The sequence below is a fragment of the Drosophila miranda genome (genome assembly GCF_003369915.1).
Source record: "Drosophila miranda strain MSH22 chromosome Y unlocalized genomic scaffold, D.miranda_PacBio2.1 Contig_Y1_pilon, whole genome shotgun sequence".
NCBI lineage: Eukaryota > Metazoa > Arthropoda > Insecta > Diptera > Drosophilidae > Drosophila > Drosophila miranda.
Genome location: NW_022881603.1, coordinates 7,156,870 through 7,176,744, shown reverse-complemented (window position 1 = coordinate 7,176,744; position 19,875 = coordinate 7,156,870). Strand labels below are relative to the sequence as shown.

Below are 19,875 nucleotides of genomic sequence, written 5' to 3'. Positions count from 1 at the left end.
AATGAAATTATTTTCTTGATGCTGGCTATAATAATAATACGATCCAATTCAGATTCCGCAATGTTAAAGATATGGTCATTCTCTACAATTCTACGTTTTTGGTTTTCTCATATCTTTAAAATTGTGGATGCCACAGATTTTCGTCCTTTGTGGGGGCGGAAGTGGGCGTGGCGAAGTTTTGAAATATTTTTGTAGCAGTGACATATCACAGAAGTCTGGATCCAAAACATCGTTGCTCTAGCTCTTATAGTCTTTGAGCACTAGGCGCTGAAGGGGACGGACAGACGGACGGACAGACAGACAGGGCTCAATCGACTCGGCTATTGATGCTGATCAAGAATATATATACTTTATGGGGTCGGAAACGATTCCTTCTGGACGTTACACACATCCACTTTTACCACAAATCTAATATACCCCAATACTCATTTTGAGTATCGGGTATAAAAATAAACATCCAAAATGGCAAATGGGGAACTGGACTCAATAAATATCAATAGTATTTTCAAAAAGCTCAATTCTAGAGCATATGGCAAATATTCCTGGAATATTGCAAGCCCCTGAATACATGTTTCAGAGAATTGTTCTTTAACTATTGATTTGTATCATTTTACACATCTGAAGCAAAACAAAGCCGTAGTCATGTGGAACAAGGTATATTCTGGTCTGGGCCCGAAACATTACCAAATCACGCGATGTGCCGACGTTTTTCTTGCCTTTCGTTGTGCAATCTCGCCGGAGTGGCGTTGCCAAAGGGCAGCCCGAGCCAAAGACCGGCTTGAGTCACAGACTGAAGCGAATCATCAAATGAAAAAGGGTACAGCCAGGTTACAGAGCGCGGCTCTTGGCCAGAATCGGTAGATGACGTGAGTGCGTCGGGTTAGGATCTCAAACAATTTCGTCAGACAAGAAGGCGCCGGCTTGGTGGTGTCTGGAACTTAATAAAAGTTTTGATTGAGGTGCAAATTGAGGGCCATTTCAGGATAAATTCAGCAGCATATTGAACACTTTCCGTAAATTGACAAAGGATTCAAGCAGGGACTAGCCAAAGCGGAGTGCTGACAGATTTCTGAAGACCTTTGTCCGGAGAAACGCTTTGTTCGACAAGAAAACGAGGTGGAACGTTGTGAGTTGCTGCGGACACCGCAACTCTACAGTTATACCCGATACTAAGTCAGTATGGCTCTCCTGCGGCAGACGCCGCTAATATTGAACCACACGACAAAGAGTGCGTGCGAGAGAGACAGAAAATCAGTCTGAGCGTGACGTCGGGCGCTGCGTAGCCACTGAAAATTGATTTCTTGCTTTTGGCTACAAAAATGATCCGATCTGATCCAGATTCAGCAATCTGATAGATATGGTCATTATCTATGATTCTGCGTTTTTAGTTTTCTCGAATCTGCAATATTGTGGATGCAACAGATTTTCGTCCTTTGTGGGGGCGGAAGGGGGTGGGGCGAAATTTTGAGATATACGTTTTATAGTGAGATCTAACAGCGTTAATAGTCTCTGAGATTTGTGAATATCCCCAGATTTTCGTCCTTTGCGGGGGCGGAAGGGGGTGTGTCGAAATTTTGAAACAAACTCGTCTCGGTCCGATATATTAGGAGTGTGGATACCAAATTTGGTTGCTCTAGCTTTTGTAGTCTCTGAGATCTAGGCGCTAATGTTTTACTCTAAGCAAAGCCGCCTATGCTACGTGTGTGTTAGAGAGAGACAGGGCGAGAAAAAATGAAATTGTTTTCTTGATGCTGGCTATAATAATTATACGATCCAATTCAGATTCCGCAGTCTTGAAGATATGGTCATTCTCTACAATTCAACGTTTTTGGTTTTCTCATATCTTTAAAATTGTGGATGCCACAGATTTTCGTCCTTTGTGGGGGCGGAAGTGGGCGGGGCGAAGTTTTGAAATATTTTTGTAGCAGTGACATATCACAGAAGTCTGGATCCAAAACATCGTTGCTCTAGCTCTTATAGTCTTTGAGCACTAGGCGCTGAAGGGGACGGACAGACGGACAGACGGACGGACGGACAGACAGACAGGGTTCAATCGACTCGGCTATTGATGCTGATCAAGAATATATAATCTTTATGGGGTCGGAAACGGTTCCTTCTGGACGTTACACACATCCACTTTTACCACAAATCTAATATACCCCAATACTCATTTTGAGTATCGGGTATAAAAATAGAGGAAAATATTTGTGTTTGATATAAGATTCTTTTCAGTAGGTTTACACGTCAAGGAAGAGAAAAAGCAAGCGTGGAGCAACTCCAATATTCATGGATCTTACGATTATAGCTTCCATAAGCTTAATAAGGCTTCCATTATGGATTTCACACACTATTTAATTCCACTATTCAGCGTCTTTAAGTTTCTCTAACATCTCCATCACGAAACATAATAGCATAATCGCATATCAACACCTTCGCGATGGGTAAAACAACAACATCACACTACAATGGGTCTTTGTGTGCCTCGGCAAAAGTCAATTAAATTTGCATAATTTCCATATTAATGGCAATTGATGGTTCCACAAAAGAAACACAAGAATCAACCGGTGGAACTGTCACTCCTTTCTCCCTCTCTATTGCTCTCATTCGCTCACTCTTATGCATCTCCCTCTGTCTCTCTCTCTCAATGGACAACTGGATCCATAGGATAGTCATGGGGACTGTCGGGCGACATTGTCGTTGTTTATGACAGCTCTGATTGAGGCCATCATTGGCAGTGTTAGAGGCGATGCCCGGCCCGGCTGGCATCCAGCAAATGGCCAGTTAGAGTGCTGATTGCATGGGTTGCGGCCTCTGCACTGACGGAGGACTGGAGAAGTGGCCGCCATTGTGAGCCGGATGAGAGATGACTCCACACAGTTGCTGAAAGCTGGAAAATGCCATTTATTCGAAAGAAATGTCTTTTGCTCTTAGGCTGGCGCATAAATTGCTATGCTAATAAATCGACAGACTTACAAGTACTGTGTATGCAACTTATAGATGACTTGCTGTAGGGGTAATAAAGTAATCTATAGCATATCTGCCAGACAAACAACCTGGCACATCATTTCTTTCCCCTCAGCTCGGGCAGGTGCACGGGGCAATCGAGGAGGTTTGACAAACATGTCTTATCAACATTTATGACACTTTTATGAGCCTCTCACCTCTCATCCTCTCTCCACACAGGCGGGCTAACTTTGCCGTTAGTGGAGGAAAAGTCTTTGGGGCGCAAAATGGAGCAATAATCTTGGCCCAGTAAAAGTGTGTGGGGGCACAGATGGAGAGCGAGGAGCGGCGGGCTGCGGCACTTGCAGCGAATGGCTCGGGGTGTATGTTCGATAGCTTGAGAAAGCTTACCGCCTTGTCTTGTCAGGTGGTCAAGGCGGCCTTGGACGCATAAAAGTAAGCTTAACACACCTCTGTACTTCCATCCATATACCGAATATGACAGATGTACATACATACTCGGCCCACAATCACATCGGATGGCTTACAGTATATAGAACGACGCAAAATAATTAAGTTCTTCCCTGAGCCCAGGTTGTTCCTCCTACCACAGCCACTCCATCAGCAGCATCATGATTAAAAACGTTGATTGCACACAGCTCGGTCCAGTTGGGAAAAAATAGACTATACGGACATCAGGGCTAAGGCAACAAAAAATATATTACTTTACCAAAACAGGGTGTCTGTGTCTGTGGCTGTGCTGTGGAGATGAAAAATTATAGCAATTTCGGACGGATGCACTCTGGCAGGGAACCATGCACATTATCGTAGCATTTACGAGTATTTTCTGTTTAAAAATACCCCATCGATACCCCGGTTCGCTGGCCAACTTCCAATGACTGGCCATCAGTTCCCTTTGCCGAGGGAGCACTGCGGGCCATTTAAATATTTGATATACCAAATAATTTGATTGCAAATCTGTATTGAGATATTTAATATTCCGCTTAAAGTTTAAAGGTGGAATGGCCAGGTAATCCTGGAAAATTGGCCAGGTAATCCTGGAAAATGAACTGAACATTTCTGTATGTAGCTTCAGCACCTCTGTTTATTGGCCAGGGTCCTTCGGGTCTGTATCGGCCATTTATGGCATTCATCTGGTAATCAATGTTGTTCCTTGATTGTTGTTGCACTTTGCTCCTGGCCGAGCTTTAATTATATGGAGTCCTACAGTAATGAGCAGCCCAGGACGTGGGCAGAGCCCGAAGTGGAGATGGAACCTAATTAGTTGGTTGGTTGCTAGGTAGAGCCTCTCGGACGCCCACCGTAGATGAGGTTTAATGAGGCTGAAGCGAAAGCCAAAGGTTAACGAATGGCAAACGATGGCCATTAAGGCAGGAGTTGGCTCCACTTCGGAATCAATTCATCCGCCTGGTAACCAGTCCCCCAAGTACTATTATCCGTATCACACTTATCTCCCATGGGAACGTACATACGTAAAACCTACGAGAGGACGTATTGCATAACTTGTCACAGATTCGTCGGCAATCTGAAGAAACGCCTCCCTGCTTATGCAAATGCCTTTTGTCCCGGGGCCAGAGCCGGAGACAGATAACCGCCACAGCCACAAATCGTTTCTGTGGCAGTACCTTTGGCAGCGCGCGAATCTGACGCTCACACATTCCGTGAATGCACAACAAAAGGTCAGATGTCAAACAGGAAATATGCTAAGTATGGCCACGCCCTACGTGGAGGCGAGAGCCGCCAGAAGCGCAAGTGTGCCCTAAATTGGAGGCGGGAAGGAGAGTGAAGGGTGGACTGCGGCTTCCAAGGCTCCAGAGACAACCGAAGGCGCAAACAAGAAACCTAATTGAATTTATGCTAATTAGCCAACCGTGACTAGGGCATACAGCGTTAATTATGGGAGCCGAAGCATACGAAGCATAAGGGACGGGGCGTATGTGCAATAGCACACTAAAATTCTAATCAATTGTTGGCCACATTTGCATAATGGCCATGAAGCCAGCCCCGAGACAGCGGGGGCATCGATGAAATCGATGGATAGGTAGGTGCCGAGCATAGCCGTTTTTCTGTAAATAAAACCCATCGAATTTACAGCAGATTGATTCCTCGACATTCTACTCATGTCCTGCACTTCTGACAACGACATGATTACAGCTTTGGGAGACATCGAATGACTCTATCCATGTGGGCGTGTACCCGTGAGGGCGTGAGGAACCCGCCATGAGAACCCCTCAATCATTTTTGTTTCATGATTTATTCATCTAGACACTCGAAATGTATTTTTTCCGCCAGTTGGATCTGCGGCAGCCGCAACATTTTAATGGCATTTTTAGCCAGCGATGTGCGGTCCCGGAATAGCCCATTAAGTTGCTCCTCATCTGAGTGGGTTGTGCTGGGCCATCGGCTTGGGAGCGGGAACAGTTGCAAATTCAATGGCTGATGTGCTTCTGTTTTTTTTGGGAGGACGTATGGCAACGCCGTATACAAAACGTTGTCCACCTTTAATTGAAAGGGCTTTTTATGGAAGTTTTTCCAACACCAGAAGTGTTTGCTGTAGAAGCCTATGAAACTGAATGTATATGGTTCGAATGTTTTCTTTCAAGATGAGCCCCAGGTGCGTGCAAATTCACAGAAATTGAAATGAAATGAAATGTTTGGGAGAGCTAAGAAATTCGGAGTAAAGAGAAGCGGATATCTCAAAGGAATTGCTTGTTACAGTCTTACATATTCATATTCTTTAATTGAATTTCATATTTGAACAGCATTGGCAATGTCCAGTAAAGTTTCTATCCGCCCTATCCTTTCAGCTACCCCAATACTACCACAGCACAGCCCACACCCCACCACAATTACCCAACAAGACAATTCAATTCGCCTTGCCTCAAGGAACAATAGAGCACTATGTTAAGATCCTGGGAACAATGGGATTGGAGCGTAACAGTAATTTGAAATGCGCTCAAAGTTGGTGCGCGGACTGGACTCTCTCAATGTTGAGTCAACAACCTTATGTCACGGCGTAACCCAGCAACCCAGAGACCTAGAAAGCAAAGCTGCAAATGAAAGCCTCCAAAGCTTAGAAAAGCTTGAAAATACTGAGAAATCGGTACAATACAGATAGGGCAAAACAATTATTAGAATTAAACCCAACTATAGCGTCTCAAAATGGTTTTATAAAGAGAAACAACTCGATACTTAATTTTCTTACACAGATATACTTAACTTTGATTTTTGTGCATTGATTGTGAAGTTACATAGTTACATAATATTCAATTCAATATATACACTGGTATATACATTGATTTAAACAACTTTCATATTGCCGTAGTTATACTAAATTATTCTAAGACAATTCTCCTTAGCCTAATAGAAAGACTATCTGTCTCTCCCTCTCTCAGTGTAAGTCGGAGTCATCCGAAGGAACAGGCTTCCGAGACATATATAACACAATGGTGGTAGTCAGGGCGCTGACCAGGAATATGACATCGAACCAACGATGATAGAAGTTAAAGTGTAGATTGCCGAGAACCTCGGTGATGATCACCCGATACTCGGCTGGCATATTCATGCGCATTAGCAGCACCGAGGAGCAGAAATACATGCCCATGATCTGCCCCAGGATCAGCACGATGATGTTGCTCGACTTACTCGATGAAATGCGATAAAAAAACTGCAAAATAGAAAAGGTTAGAGACAAAAAAACAGTCTTAACCTTTTATCACCTGAGGGTTAGCAACAGGCCCCGTATGGAGGTGATCACGATGTAGCCAACCAGCCAAAACGAAATGTGCTGGTTCCAAAAGGCAAAGTCTATGTCAAAGCCGCATCAATGGATGGCTATCTCCAGGCCACGGGTTACGGGATCCTTGCGACCCACTCTGTCGAATATGATATTGATGCAACACTATTGAGGAAAAACATAAATAAAGACTTCGATATAAATGTTAAACTATGTTTTTGTTGACCTACCATAAATATCTTATAGACGCAGTAGACACTGAAAAAGTGTCCAATCACATTAAAGTACTTTCCCTTCAGCGTTTCCGACCAACGCTGACGCTCTTCCATGTTTTTCAGCGAATTCAACTCCAGGAAGACGGAGCGCAGTAGCTCCTCCAAGCCGTAGACTTCTTGCTTTAGTTGTTTGATGTCTGGAAATCACCAACGAAATTAATTTAAACGCAGATTGATGGTCAATGCGTTCCCACCTTCGCCGCTGTTTGTGCGGTGCACTGCCGACGTTATTAAATAATTATTATAAATAAATTAAATAAAACGTACATCACAATGATAAGAAACGATTAACATTACTTGATAAAGTAGGTCATGCTGGTGTAGGGATAGTTCACGGCACCAAATCCAGACAGTATGGCCATTACAGTGACACCAATGACACTGATCCGGGAAACGCCCTGCTCAATGGTAAATATGCCGTGGGATGCACTAAGCAGTGGAAATGGTTCACCAATACGCCAGAGGCCATAGAGAAAGACAAACCAGCAGATTGTCGTCAATATTCTCACCAATTTGTCGGGAACTAAGGAAGATTCAGCGATTTGGAGCGAGTATATATTGGAGGGCATGCTGACAACTTACAAAAGGAAATGCTGTGTATCACAGAGTGGCAGATATAGATCGGTATCACAGCCGTCACCATAAACAGTAGCAACGTGAGACCCAAGCGCCAATGGAAGTACCGGGAACTCGACTCTAGAACGCCGATGATCTCGAATGTAATCAACTCAAACATGGTCACCGACAGGGCGAAGGTGGATGAGAAGATCAGCTGAACGGATATGTGGCGAATTTCATAGTGCTTGAAGAGTTCCTTGTTGAAAAACATCCATCCTCCGGTAAAAAACAGCATCTACAAATAAAAACAATTGAAATTTCAATGGTTGGCATCAACATGAGATCTCCCACCACTTGCCTGCGACACAAATACAATCACACAGTCGCCCAGGAATGCCATTTTTAGCCCTCGTCTCCTTTCATCTCAGATATAATAGTTATTTCTCAGGTGGCCCAGCCAGTGGCATTGCTTCGTTGGATTAATTTCGCTCTTAGAACAAATGCCAACAAGTACAAATATAAACAAAAGGTGCCACCGATAGGAATATATCGATAGGCGGTGAGGAGTAGCAACTTTTGTTGTCAGTGATCCAATTGGCAGCTGTGAACATCGCTAGTACTACAAACTCCAATGATTCATTACATTTATTGACATTTTCATTTAATAATTGTCAAAGCCCAGTCTTAAGTGCAAGTCGGGATTATCAATTTAATGCCGCAGTGACAGTGACTTGCTTGTGACTTTCGCTCATCTCTAATCGATAACAGTAAACAGCTGTCCAATTAATTAACTACAATTGCAATAAATTAGAAAATTGCGTTTAAATGCATGTTTAGCCTAGAAATACGTGTTTAATGCGTCAAACATCTGTGAGGAAAGGACAGCGATGGCTTGCTATTACCGCCAGAACGAGGAGACGACGGTGACAATACCGAAATACACGAACGAAACCTCCAGCGCCGGGGTCACCTACTATGACATCAAAGTGCGGGTGGCAAAGGTGGAGTGGATGGTGGAGCGGCGCTATCGAGACTTTGCCCAGCTCCATGATAAGCTGGTGGAGGATATAGCAATCAGCAAAAACTTATTGCCCCCAAAAAAGTTACGCCCCTTAAAACAAAACATACTCGTATATCTATTCATGTTGATCTCGGTTGCAGCTTGTGGGTAATAAGCAGCCAGCGTTTCCGGAGCAGCGTCGCGAACAACTGGAAGCCTACTTGCAGGAGCTGCTCATCTATTTTCGCACGGAACTACCGCGGGCTCTGGCTGAATTCCTGGATTTCAACAAATACGACATTATCTATCTGCTGCAGGATCTTGCGAAGTTATTCGACGAGAGCGGCGATGCGCTTCTCAGTTCCAAAAAGGAATACAACCTGTCGGCATTGGAGGTGAGAAAAATCTCACTTTTCTATCCCTGCAACATATGTACATATGTAGGCTCATGTTTCAGATATAATTCACACTTTAAAACGAACACAGTATATACTAGTAATATTTATTTATTGAAATGTCGAAATTTTTGTTAACTTCTATAGTCACGTGCTGGCCTTTGCAGCTGCAAAAACTAGGCAGTAACTTTATCCTCTTTCGAGGTGCCAAGTACTCCCTTGGCACTATCGCAAATAGGCGCTACACAAACTTCTCTCCTGAGCTGGAACAGACCCTGCAGTAGGAGAACAATTGTCAGAGCATCAAAAAACTCTCAAAGTATGCCGCCCCCCACATTAAATGGCATCGCGAACAGGGGAATACAGATCTGCAATATTTCAACTATTTGTTGCTGGATCTCCGCGTAACAAACAAGCTTGTGAATCGGGCCCCAGGAATGCACTGCATTGATGTCTGGTTCACTTTCCTAAGAGCAATTTTCTATGTAGGCAAGGGCAAGGGCATCCGTCCATTTGTCCACTTTCTGCAAGCCGAGAAACTTCTTGGCACACCTGACAGCATCAAGCAGGCCAAGGATCCGAAACTAGCGTTAATTTTGTCCATTTGGGAGCAGAAACGCGGCATCCTGCTGATTCGTGGCTTTCGCGGCATATCCTCCGCGGATGCGCAAACCCGCGAGGCCTCCATGATTAATGCCCTGGGCATGAACCATTTGACAAATCGACGAGTGGGTGTTTTTTTCGGTCCGGCTAAGAACAAATATACACCAACGCAGAGGAAGCTTCTGGGAATCGCTTTACTCTATAAGCTGATGTCTAAGTTCATTGCAAAAGAAGAGCGGGAAATTTATCCTCAGATATCTGTGGACCCAGTTGCAAAGGCAGCCTAATATACACATATAAATTGCGATTAATACTAAGAAATGTAGCTGAGATACTATTTACATATATTATTTATGGAATAATCTACCTTATGCACAGGTCTTTGCCATTAGCGAGCGTCTGAGTCTTCCCTGCCCGCCGAACCTGGATCGTGACGGAAAATACGACTTCTCGCACGTCCTGGGCTTCTGCACACAACTCGTGGCATTAGTAGTGACGCCAGTGAAGGATAATGCCAGCTATGCGCAGGACTACAACACAGTGGACGTACCCATTGGGCGAAGCAATATCATTCCGAACAGACTAAACTTCAATCTGAATGCATTTCGAAATCTCAAAACCCTCAAATTCTCGGCCCTGTCCACGGAGAACATCGTGGACATTGAGCTCCTGAAGCCAACGTTACAAACAATCTGTGTTCACAACACGACTATACAAAACATATGCCAGGTGCTGCTCTGCGATAACTTGCACAAGTACTGCGATGTTCCGAGCCTCCTGCCTGAGGCCATCCGTCCATCCTCCGCAACAAACGGCAGTATCCTCATCAGCACAGATGCGTGGCAGGAGCTAACTGACCTCGATGTGACTGGCAATCTGCTCACCCAAATCGATGGCAGTGTGAGGACAGCACCAAAACTGCGTCGCCTGATGCTCGAGCAGAATCGCATCCGGGTTGTACAAAACCTGGACGAGCTTCCCCATCTACAGCTGCTCTCTCTGTCCGGAAATCTTATAGCCGAGTGCGTGGACTGGCATCTGACAATGGGAAATCTCGTCACACTGGAGCTGGCTCAAAATAAGCTCAAGTCCTTGAAAGGCCTGCGCAAGCTGCTGTCATTGGTCAATCTAGACCTGAGCTGCAATCAGATTGAAGATCTCGAAGAGGTTGATTATGTGGCTAATCTTCCACTGCTGGAGTCCCTTAGACTCACTGGCAATCCCCTGGCGGGCAGTGTGGGTGAGTTCGCGTGTTGATTTTCTTCTTTTTTCTTTCCTATTTGAATTGTATTTTCTCTGTAGACTATCGGCCCCGTGTCCTGGCTCGTTTCCATGAGCGCGCCGTCGAGATTTCTCTGGACAATGAGCGAGGCAGTCAGCAAGAGTTGGACACAGCCCTAGTGCTCTCCGCTCTGCTTCAATTAAAGCAGCGCCAGTGCCAGAAATGATATCGGCTCAATTCTAGAATTCCACAAATCTATTCATGCGTAAAAGTATTCCAACCGTCTAAATTTATTAGTCCTAGTTTTTTAACCAAGCCCTAATGCCGTGTGTCTCTGTTTCTAGTAATGTTTTAACTGTTTCGTCTATCTCCGATGTGCAATATTTCAATCATCACCTGAAAATGTAAAGTGTATATCTTAATAAAATGTATACCTGTAGGACCACGAATGATTAAGAGCTTGCCGTGCGCACATTACGTTCCCAATTATAAGAGGCCACCCTATACCGCGTTGAGACCAATTCGAAGCAAGTGAATTATCCACACAATGTTCATCACTGATAAGACTAATCAAGGCTGATTATATTTAATGAAGGTTATTCGCTGCCTTAAAAGCCTGACCTCTGTGCTGCAAGAAATCACAACAGTCCCAGCCCGCTATGTGCACAGTGCTGATACTTCTGCTCCTGCTCTGCACTTCCTCCCGGCTGGAGCCTGTCGAAGGCGTCCACAACATGAGTTTGCTGAGGTCCGTTATGAGCGTCATCGCTAGCCGGGAGAATTGGAAAAATACGCCAATCTTCGTGGGATGGCTGTCTGATTGTCCCCGTGAGGAACGAGATTCCGCGTCACATGTACCTACTGCTGCCCCTCAACCGCTGGAGTTGGTTGCTTCTTCTTGGGGGAGTGTTCTACATCAGCGCCGTACTTTACTGGATTAATCCCGGGCAGCTGACGATCTTGGGATTTGTTCTGACCAGCTGGTACAACATTCAGTTGGACAGCTTCCTCACCGCATTGGTCGTGGGTAAGCAAGTGGAGACCATGGAGGACCTGATCGAGCAGCAACAGCAGGTTCTGGTGAAGCACTACGAAGCTAGCTCTCCACGTAGAACCCCAACTCATCAATGAAGTGGCCAGCCTGTTGGTGGGCGTTAATTCCAGTGAACAGGTGTCGGCCCTGCTCAGCTTCAATCGCAGCTACGCGTATCCCTTCACCCTGGAGCGCTGGGAGTTCTTTTCCCTACAACAGCAATATGCCTTCAAGCCGATCTTTCGATTCTCCTCGGCTTGTCTGGGCTCGCCCATTATAGGCTACCCGATGCGCAGCGACGAAGAACCCCGAACTTCTAATCAATCTTGTCTCCTTTTTGGTAAAGGTCATTCGTCATTTATTCTTTTACTTGGCAGCGGCAGTGCACTTGGCATTCGGTTCCTTGATTGCACCACTTAAAACAATTACCAAACAGGAATGAAAGTATAAAAACCGACAGCTCATTAACGGGATTATTTTAACAACTTAATTCGTAAATTGTCCAACACAATGGAAAGGCACATTCTAAGGATAGCGTGATATACTTTTATTGAAAGTTCGATTTCTTTGTTTAATTAACAAATGATTATTTTTCTTATATCCAGACTGTAGGCCAAGTTCAAGCTATTTCAATTATTCAGGATAGATCGAATTGCAGAGGAGTGGTTACGTTTCCTTCAAGCAACTGAGATTATTTCCAGTATGTAAGTATATTTTTGCTGCAAAAAGATGCAAAATTAGATGCTAACAAACTTAAAGCCCTACCCTAAAATGTCTCAACTGGGTGTCTATGTACTTCATTCTTCGCGATATTATACGAGAGGATACTAAAGGGATTCATTTTTGAATATCTTAACTGTTTTTATGATAAAAAAAGTCAAAATACGATTTTTAAAAGCAAATCGTGTGTCTAGTAATTCTGCCAATGAATTGTGTAGTCGCGTGATTTTAGCTTGCCGGGTGGCCTATATCATTGGGGATGATGATGGTGCTGGGCGTGATAGTGCTGCTGCTCGGCGGCGGCCACTGCATCGAACATGGGCGTGTGCACTTCGCCCAAGAACTGGGGCGTGGGTGGAGCATTGGGCTCGGACAGCTCCGCAATAAGCGGCATGTCAATGTCGGTGGATATGCCGCCTTGGCCATAGTTACCGAGTCCATACGACTGCTGCTGCTGGTGCTGCTGCACCACGGACACTTGAGCGTAGTCGGTGGGTGCCGGTACCTGATGCTGGGGATCAATCAGGACCGGGGCCGCCTCCATTTCACCGAACTGAATGGGAGCCGGCAAGGTCTGCTGCACGGGTAGGACTGGCACTGGTTCGGGGTCCACAGATGCGGACAAGTAGTTCTGTTGAAGCTCTGTCTGAGGCTCCGGCTCTGTCTGTTGGACCTCCATTAGGTTCTGCTGCTGCTGCTGCTGCTGCAGGTGTTGCCCTCTTGGGGTCTGCAGCATTTCGCCGTGATCATCAGTGGCATCGTACGCAGTCTCACTTATGTCGGCACCCTCGCCAGACGTATCCCCATCGCGTCGAACCAAACCCAACATGTCCAGCATGTTGCGCTTCACGGCTTTCTCATTTGCCGCCTCGAGACTGGGGTAGCAGGTGCTCAGGCCACAGTTGGCCAAATGCTGCGCCATCTTGTTGCCATTGCTGGTAGCGAAGCCGCAGATGCAATGCATCTCCTGGGGCAGATTGGCCTCCATGGCGTCCACGAAGTTTCCATTGCAGTCCACGCCGTGCCGGAACTGGACCCGCTGGCAACATGTCTGATAATTGCACTTCACGCAGTGCAGCCACCCGCTGTAACGAGAGAAGGGGAGCCATTGAATTTCAGGCTACATAACGTTTCAAATAGACTCCTTTCAGCCCCTAGGAACAAGTCCTGCAATTCACCCGTTATTACTCTGATTTCTATCGGTAATAAAGCCTGATTAGATTCAATTAAAGCAATTATTTACGGCCTTATAAGGACGTCGCAGGCGCGCCCAAAAGCCACAACGTAGTCAACCATAATGAGCAACGGGCTGTTATTATTGCTGCTCTTCAGCTGGTCACAGCCAGCGTTGATCCACGGCAGTCACAACATGACCTTAGTGAGGTCTGTTCTAAGCGTCATCGCTACCCGGGAACACTGGAGTAATTCGCCAATCTTCGTGGGACACAGAACAAAACTGGATGATATCAACAGTCTGATAACTTGGCTGCATCGAGCCATGGAAGTCACAAGTCACACGGTGGATTTGTCTACGCCAACTCGAAAGCAGAGACCCCTTGGTCATTATAACATGAACGCGGACAATGCCATTAGCTTGCTCTTCTGCCACAGCCGCCTGGATCTCATTAGGAATGCTCTGAATAAAAGTCTGCAAAGGATGCGTCGCGGTCGCTTAATTGTCGTCTTGCGCTCAAAACGAAGTGGCTCGTACAAGGCGATACACGCCATATTCCAGAAGCTCTGGCACCAGCAGTTTCTAAACGTGTTGGTGCTGCATAAGGATCGAATCTATTCCTATACTCCCTATCCGGCAGTGCGCTTCTTTCAGATTAATTTCACTTCGATTCCGCTCTTTCCAGCAACTACAAACAACTTCCAGGGCTATTTTGTGTCCACTCCAGTGGAGAATGATATTCCGCGAGTGTTTGTGGTGCATGATCCCCACACAGGACGGAGACATATACGAGGCTACGCCTATCGCACCTTTGTGGAGTACTTGCAACGCCACAATGCCACTCTGCAGATTACTAATCCTCATGAGAATCTTGGCCCCACGAGCAGTGTCAATATGGACCGAATTGCGCAGCTTATAATGGAAGGACACTTGGAGATTTCAGCGCATCCGTACATCAGATCCCCCAGTGATTTTGGGGACAGAAGCTATCCGTTGATGGTCACACAAAACTGTTTGATTGTTCCGGTACGGACCGAGATTCCCCGCCACATGTATCTACTGCTGCCCCTCAACCAATCAAGCTGGCTTCTGCTGCTTGGTGGAGTGTTCTACATTAGTGGTGTGCTTTTTTGGGTTCGTCCCGACATAGGCAGGAGGAGCTGGCAAAATCGTGTTGGGTTGAGCTTTCTGGACGCCGTCAGCCGTGTACTGTATATCTCTTCGCCTGCAAGGATAGACAGTCCTTCTCTGCGATACTTCACAGTTTTCCTGCAGCTGACCATCTTGTGATTTGTGATGTCCAACTGGTACAACCTTCAGTTGGATAGCTTCCTCACCGCAAGGAGTATGAGGTCGAAACAGTTCTGCGTCATGTACATCCGCGTCTCGTCAGTAGAGTGGCCCGCCTGATAGTGGGCGTTAATTCCAGCGAACAGGTCTCGGCCCTGCTCAGCTTCAATCGCAGCTACGCATATCCATTCACCACGGAGCGCTGGGATTTTATCGCCATGCAGCAGCAGTACGCCTTCAAGCCGATCTATCGACTCTCCTCGGCTTGTCTGGGCTCGCCCATTATAGGCTACCCGATGCGCAGCGACTGCCACCTGGAGTCATCTCTCAGCATGTTCATTATGAGGATTCAGGGCACGGGGCTTCTGCAGCACTGGCTTGTCTCCGACTTCAACGATGCGATGCGGGCTGGCTATGTGCGTCTGCTGGACAATGTCCTCGGATTCCAAGCCCTGACTGTCGACACGTTGCGATTTGGTTGGTGTGTCCTGGGCTTCGGCTGGCTACTCTCTGTCTTGGCTTTCACTTGCGAACGCTTACGATTTTACCGACCCCGTACAGCCATACTTTGAAAATAAATAAAATACATGCAATGAATGTGGTTAATACTGACGTGTAATGTGTCTCCTCGCTGGCGTAATCGGTGTTGCACTCGGCACAGGTCTTGCCCTCCAGAAACGCAAAGAATATCGGTCGCTTGTAGGTGGAGAAGGGAGCCGGCTCCTTGTGGTGGGTGCGCACCTTTGGTGGAGGAATCAGAAGCGAAGTGTTGAGCAAGAGACGGACCGGCCTGTTGGTCTTGGTCATGCTAATATGATGCTGAACCGTATGCTGCTTCAGATCACCCTTCTCCAGGAAGCTGAGCGAGCACTTCTGACAGCGCAACGATGGATCCCGCTTGTTGACGTGATCATTCAAGTGCATGAAGTAATGCTCGATGTGCAACTGGCTGACAGACCCGCGAATGGAAAAGTAAAATATCTGCAAGGAATGAGAGCTATGAAATATTTTACTTTACAGGCTATTTACGAATGGAACTTACGTCCAAGCAGTAAGGGCACTGCAGGAAGTTCTGGTTCTTGTGGTCATCGTAGAAATGCCTGACAAGATCGCGATGGGACGACGAGCGGTAGCCACAGGACTGGCACCAATAGGGCAGCTCCAGGGTGCTGTGGACCCTCTGTAGATGGGTCGTTAGCAAATGCAGAGAGTTGTGCCGCTGCTGGCAAATGAGGCAATAGTAGGAGGGCGAACCCTCCGTCTTGGTCTCGGTGGGATGCATGATCTGGTTGTGCTTGGCCAGCACTGACTCCGTAGGATGTTTCTCCAGGCAGAACAGGCACTGGAACTGATGCTGCTTGCCATCGGACGAGATGTGCGACACCAAATGCGTTTGCAGCTTCTCATTGGAGTCAAAGGATTCGCTCAGCCAAATCGGGCAGTCCACTGTCTTGGTAAGCTCATGGGGATTGGCCCTGGGCGAGTTGTATGGGAATTGTTCAAAGTATTCGTCCATCCCATCGCTTATGCCGTAGTACAGCTCCTCCAGTCCCTTGAGGTCGTCCTCCTCTCTCTTGACCACCACGGGAAGTTTCTCTTCTTTCTCCTTTGGCTTCTTTGCCGCCGATTTTGTCACCGTTGGTGAAGGTGCGACTGGCTTTGAAGGCGTGTGTTTGACTGAGCCCTTGCCTGGTGGTCTTCCCGGTCCCTTCGTAGCTGGTGGCGGCGGTGGCGGTGTGTTCACCGCGCGCCTCTTGGTGCCAGCTGGCAATATGTCCTTCTCAACATCTTTCTCTTTCTTTTCCTTCTTGGGCGCCTTGGTGGAGCTGGTATAATCAGCATCGTTAATCGCTGCGCACAGATAAAGGGTAAGGGTAAATTATCAATGTGGATCAAACTCGCCAAACAAAAAACAACAACAACAAAACAACTTAACTTCCGATCAACTTTCAATATCAAATAAAGTTAGCACATGGCTGGAGCCACATTATAAAATTAACTGTATGCGTTTTATCACTCCAAATTATAAATAAATCAAATAAAAACATAGCTTTAGCAAGGCTTTCCATTTCTTAAGTTTTTGGACAATTTTATTTAGTGGTTTTCGTTTAGTTCTCTGTTGTTTAAAATAAGTTAACATGAAAGATGCCATAAAATAAGCTTATGTGCTGGGTTTTTTGCGAGTATCTAGATCCAACACTTGGTGTTGTCATAAGAACTTTTCCTGAGCTCAACACTGACAATGACTGAATAAGAAAAAAAGAAGAAAACACTTTACTTTGGATCAGTGGTCGGAGCGCCAATACAATAACATTTTTCCGCTTGGTTCTGTGTGTAAACAACAGGGAATACGAAGCCTAAGACAACGGAAAAACGACCACTGTTTGACAGGCGACGACCACTGCTTTGGAGTGACAAACGCTTTTGCTTAGAATTATTCTATTAACGGCCTTGTATTAAATTCAAGTCGATTGAACACTACGAAACTACTAACGTTTCTTGAGGCGCTTGGGTGCCGCATTGGCCGGTGTCTCCTTGTAGTTGGCCGGCAGTACGCTCCAGTCTTTGAAAGGGTTTGTTGCCACCTGAACAGAACAAGAGATGGATTAGAAAAGTGTTAGTGCCATAAAATGGATCCACTTTGCTTACCTGATACAGGCGTTGAGTGATTGTCTCGGTGGTGGTAACTCTTGTCTGCTCGGCTATGTGTATTATAATGTTATTGAAGGCCTGAAGGGCATACGTTCCAAACGATTCACGCCAAACAAGCTCGTCCAGGAATTGCTGAATCATCTGACGCGAGAGCAGCGACAATGTGTTCTGGAACATGCGAGGAACGATTCTACGCAAATACTCCATCACCGCCGAGTTGTTGTGCTTGGCCGTGTTGTCTGTGGCCGATGCCTGGACAATATTCTTAAATCCCAAACTGAACAGGGTGATCTTGTCTACCGTCAGGTCGATGCAAATAGTACTGTCCTTGTGGACCCAACGCGAAAGCGGCTCCAGGATGCCCTGGAAGCGTTTCTTGTAATTACGATCTCCATCGATAATCGGCTCTACTGCACGCAATCGGATTGATTTGTCTGCATAATCATAGACACCTAGCACTTCGACCTTAACCTGACGCTGAGCTCCATCTTGCGAGGTGGTTCCCAGCGATATGACGCCCACCTGGGAAGAACAACATCAAACAGTGAATGGGCAAACATCAAGGGAATAATTTTGTACATTACCTCCACAAACTTTCCGGGACCTCCTAACTTTTTGCACTTCTCATGCACGCCCAAAGTGCAAATGGCTCTCAGCCAGGTGTAGATGCCCTTGATGTACACACTGTCCACCTTGACCCACTGGACTACATTCTGAATGCTGGTCTGGCAGGCCCAATGGTAGATAAGCTTTAAAAGAAATGTGGGCGGATGCGAATCTCCCTCGAATATTGAATTATTGAAGACGGAAACGAAGCGAAAAGGACAGCAATCACTAATCCACACATAGCCTCCGGTATAGGGGAATTTCGATACATCCGAGTATATTCCTAGGGATTTAAGGAGAAGTGAAAGTGAGAAGAGTTTTCGGTGTGATGCACAACTGATCCTACTTACCCAATTTCAGTTCACTATTTCGATGATTAATGCAATTCTGCTGGGATCTGAGAAGACCCTCCTGGAGCAGCCACTCGCAAAACTTGTTCGGAGTCAGCATGAGAACCAGTTTAACCTTGGAATCCAGCTTGCTGCGTGTTGCAGCCATGTCTTTGATCTTAAGGAACGGTTTGGCCAGCACCACCAGAGACGGATATGTTTTTCCCTGCATTTTGGAGTCCTTGCCATCCTTAACGTCTTTAGAATCCTTACTTTCGTCAGTGCTGCCCACAACTAGACCTCCCCCCGAGTTGACCTCAGCTGGGCGATAGTTTTTAGGAGGAGTTTCGCCATCTTTGTTGGATTTTTTTGGAGATTTGCTACTCGAGCCACTTTTGCTTCCCTTGGGTTGAGGCGAAGCTTTGCCAGGGGATGCGGCAGCGGCGGCGGCGGCTGCTTTTTTTTCCAAGCTTTGGAGACGTTCCAGCAGCCACTGCCTTTTTACCCGCGGACAGGGCCAATCTCTTGGCCAACGGAACATCATCATCGCCGTCGTCGGATGACTCCAAGTAAGCAATATTTGAAGACTGTTTTGGTCGGCCACGTCCTCTTCCCGTGAAGCCAGGCAAGGTGGCCTCTTTCAGCTCCTGCAGCACTTTTCCCTTGAACGAATAAGCTTGAAACACTTGGCCATTGAACAGTTCCTTTCCTTCATTGGCGTTCACGGCGCTCTTAAGTGCATTTTTCACAGCATAATGCTCGTTTGTGATTTTGTAGTAGTACGCCAACTGCGCCTCCGACATCTCCTCCACCCAGACCTCCATATCGAGCGAAATATCACTTTTCGTTACACGCGACATCTTGGGGATTAACTTAACACGACCACTGGCCAAGATATGGCGTTTTTTAGATAAATTTTAAGCGAAAATAAATTATTTTCCGTATTGGATTAGGTTTTTTGTCGTGGGTGTACCTGTGGCCAGTATGACCGCGGGTAGTATATGGCATATGCGGTCCCAACCTCAGAAATATACCGTCTCATTTTCAAAATATACCGTAAATATACTGACTAATTCAAGTTATAATTTACATATTCCTTGATTTTAATATTCCATCAAATATTACTAGCTAGATAGAATATTTAGCCATGCCCACATAATTTTATCCGATTAGTGAATCTATTTTCTAATTGTCTGGTTTATATTCAACACTTGCTTTTATTGGATTTTGGATAAAAATGGTTTTAACGAAATAGGTCAAAACAAAAAAACGCAAAGGATAATCATTGGAGTAGTCGAAAGTCACTTATCGATACTAA

General features: G+C 45.9%; 1 protein-coding gene and 4 pseudogenes across 1 annotated transcript; 3 read left to right on the top strand and 2 right to left on the bottom strand.

The window, feature by feature from the left end:
- Positions 1-6,156: 6,156 nt before the first annotated feature.
- On the bottom strand, positions 6,157-8,079 carry LOC117189845 (annotated as a pseudogene).
- A 182-nt stretch (positions 8,080-8,261) lies between these two features.
- Positions 8,262-11,202, top strand: LOC117189844 (nischarin-like). Its single transcript, XM_033394918.1, has 4 exons — positions 8,262-8,663; positions 8,695-8,928; positions 9,910-10,771; positions 10,834-11,202. Exons 1-4 carry the CDS (start codon positions 8,421-8,423, stop codon positions 10,977-10,979), a joined length of 1,485 nt encoding a protein of 494 aa, XP_033250809.1. The 5' UTR covers positions 8,262-8,420; the 3' UTR covers positions 10,980-11,202.
- Positions 8,991-9,845, top strand: LOC117189843 (annotated as a pseudogene).
- A 1,110-nt stretch (positions 11,203-12,312) lies between the features above and the next one.
- LOC117189842 lies at positions 12,313-19,546 on the bottom strand (annotated as a pseudogene).
- Positions 13,804-15,584, top strand: LOC117190069 (annotated as a pseudogene).
- Positions 19,547-19,875: the final 329 nt, after the last annotated feature.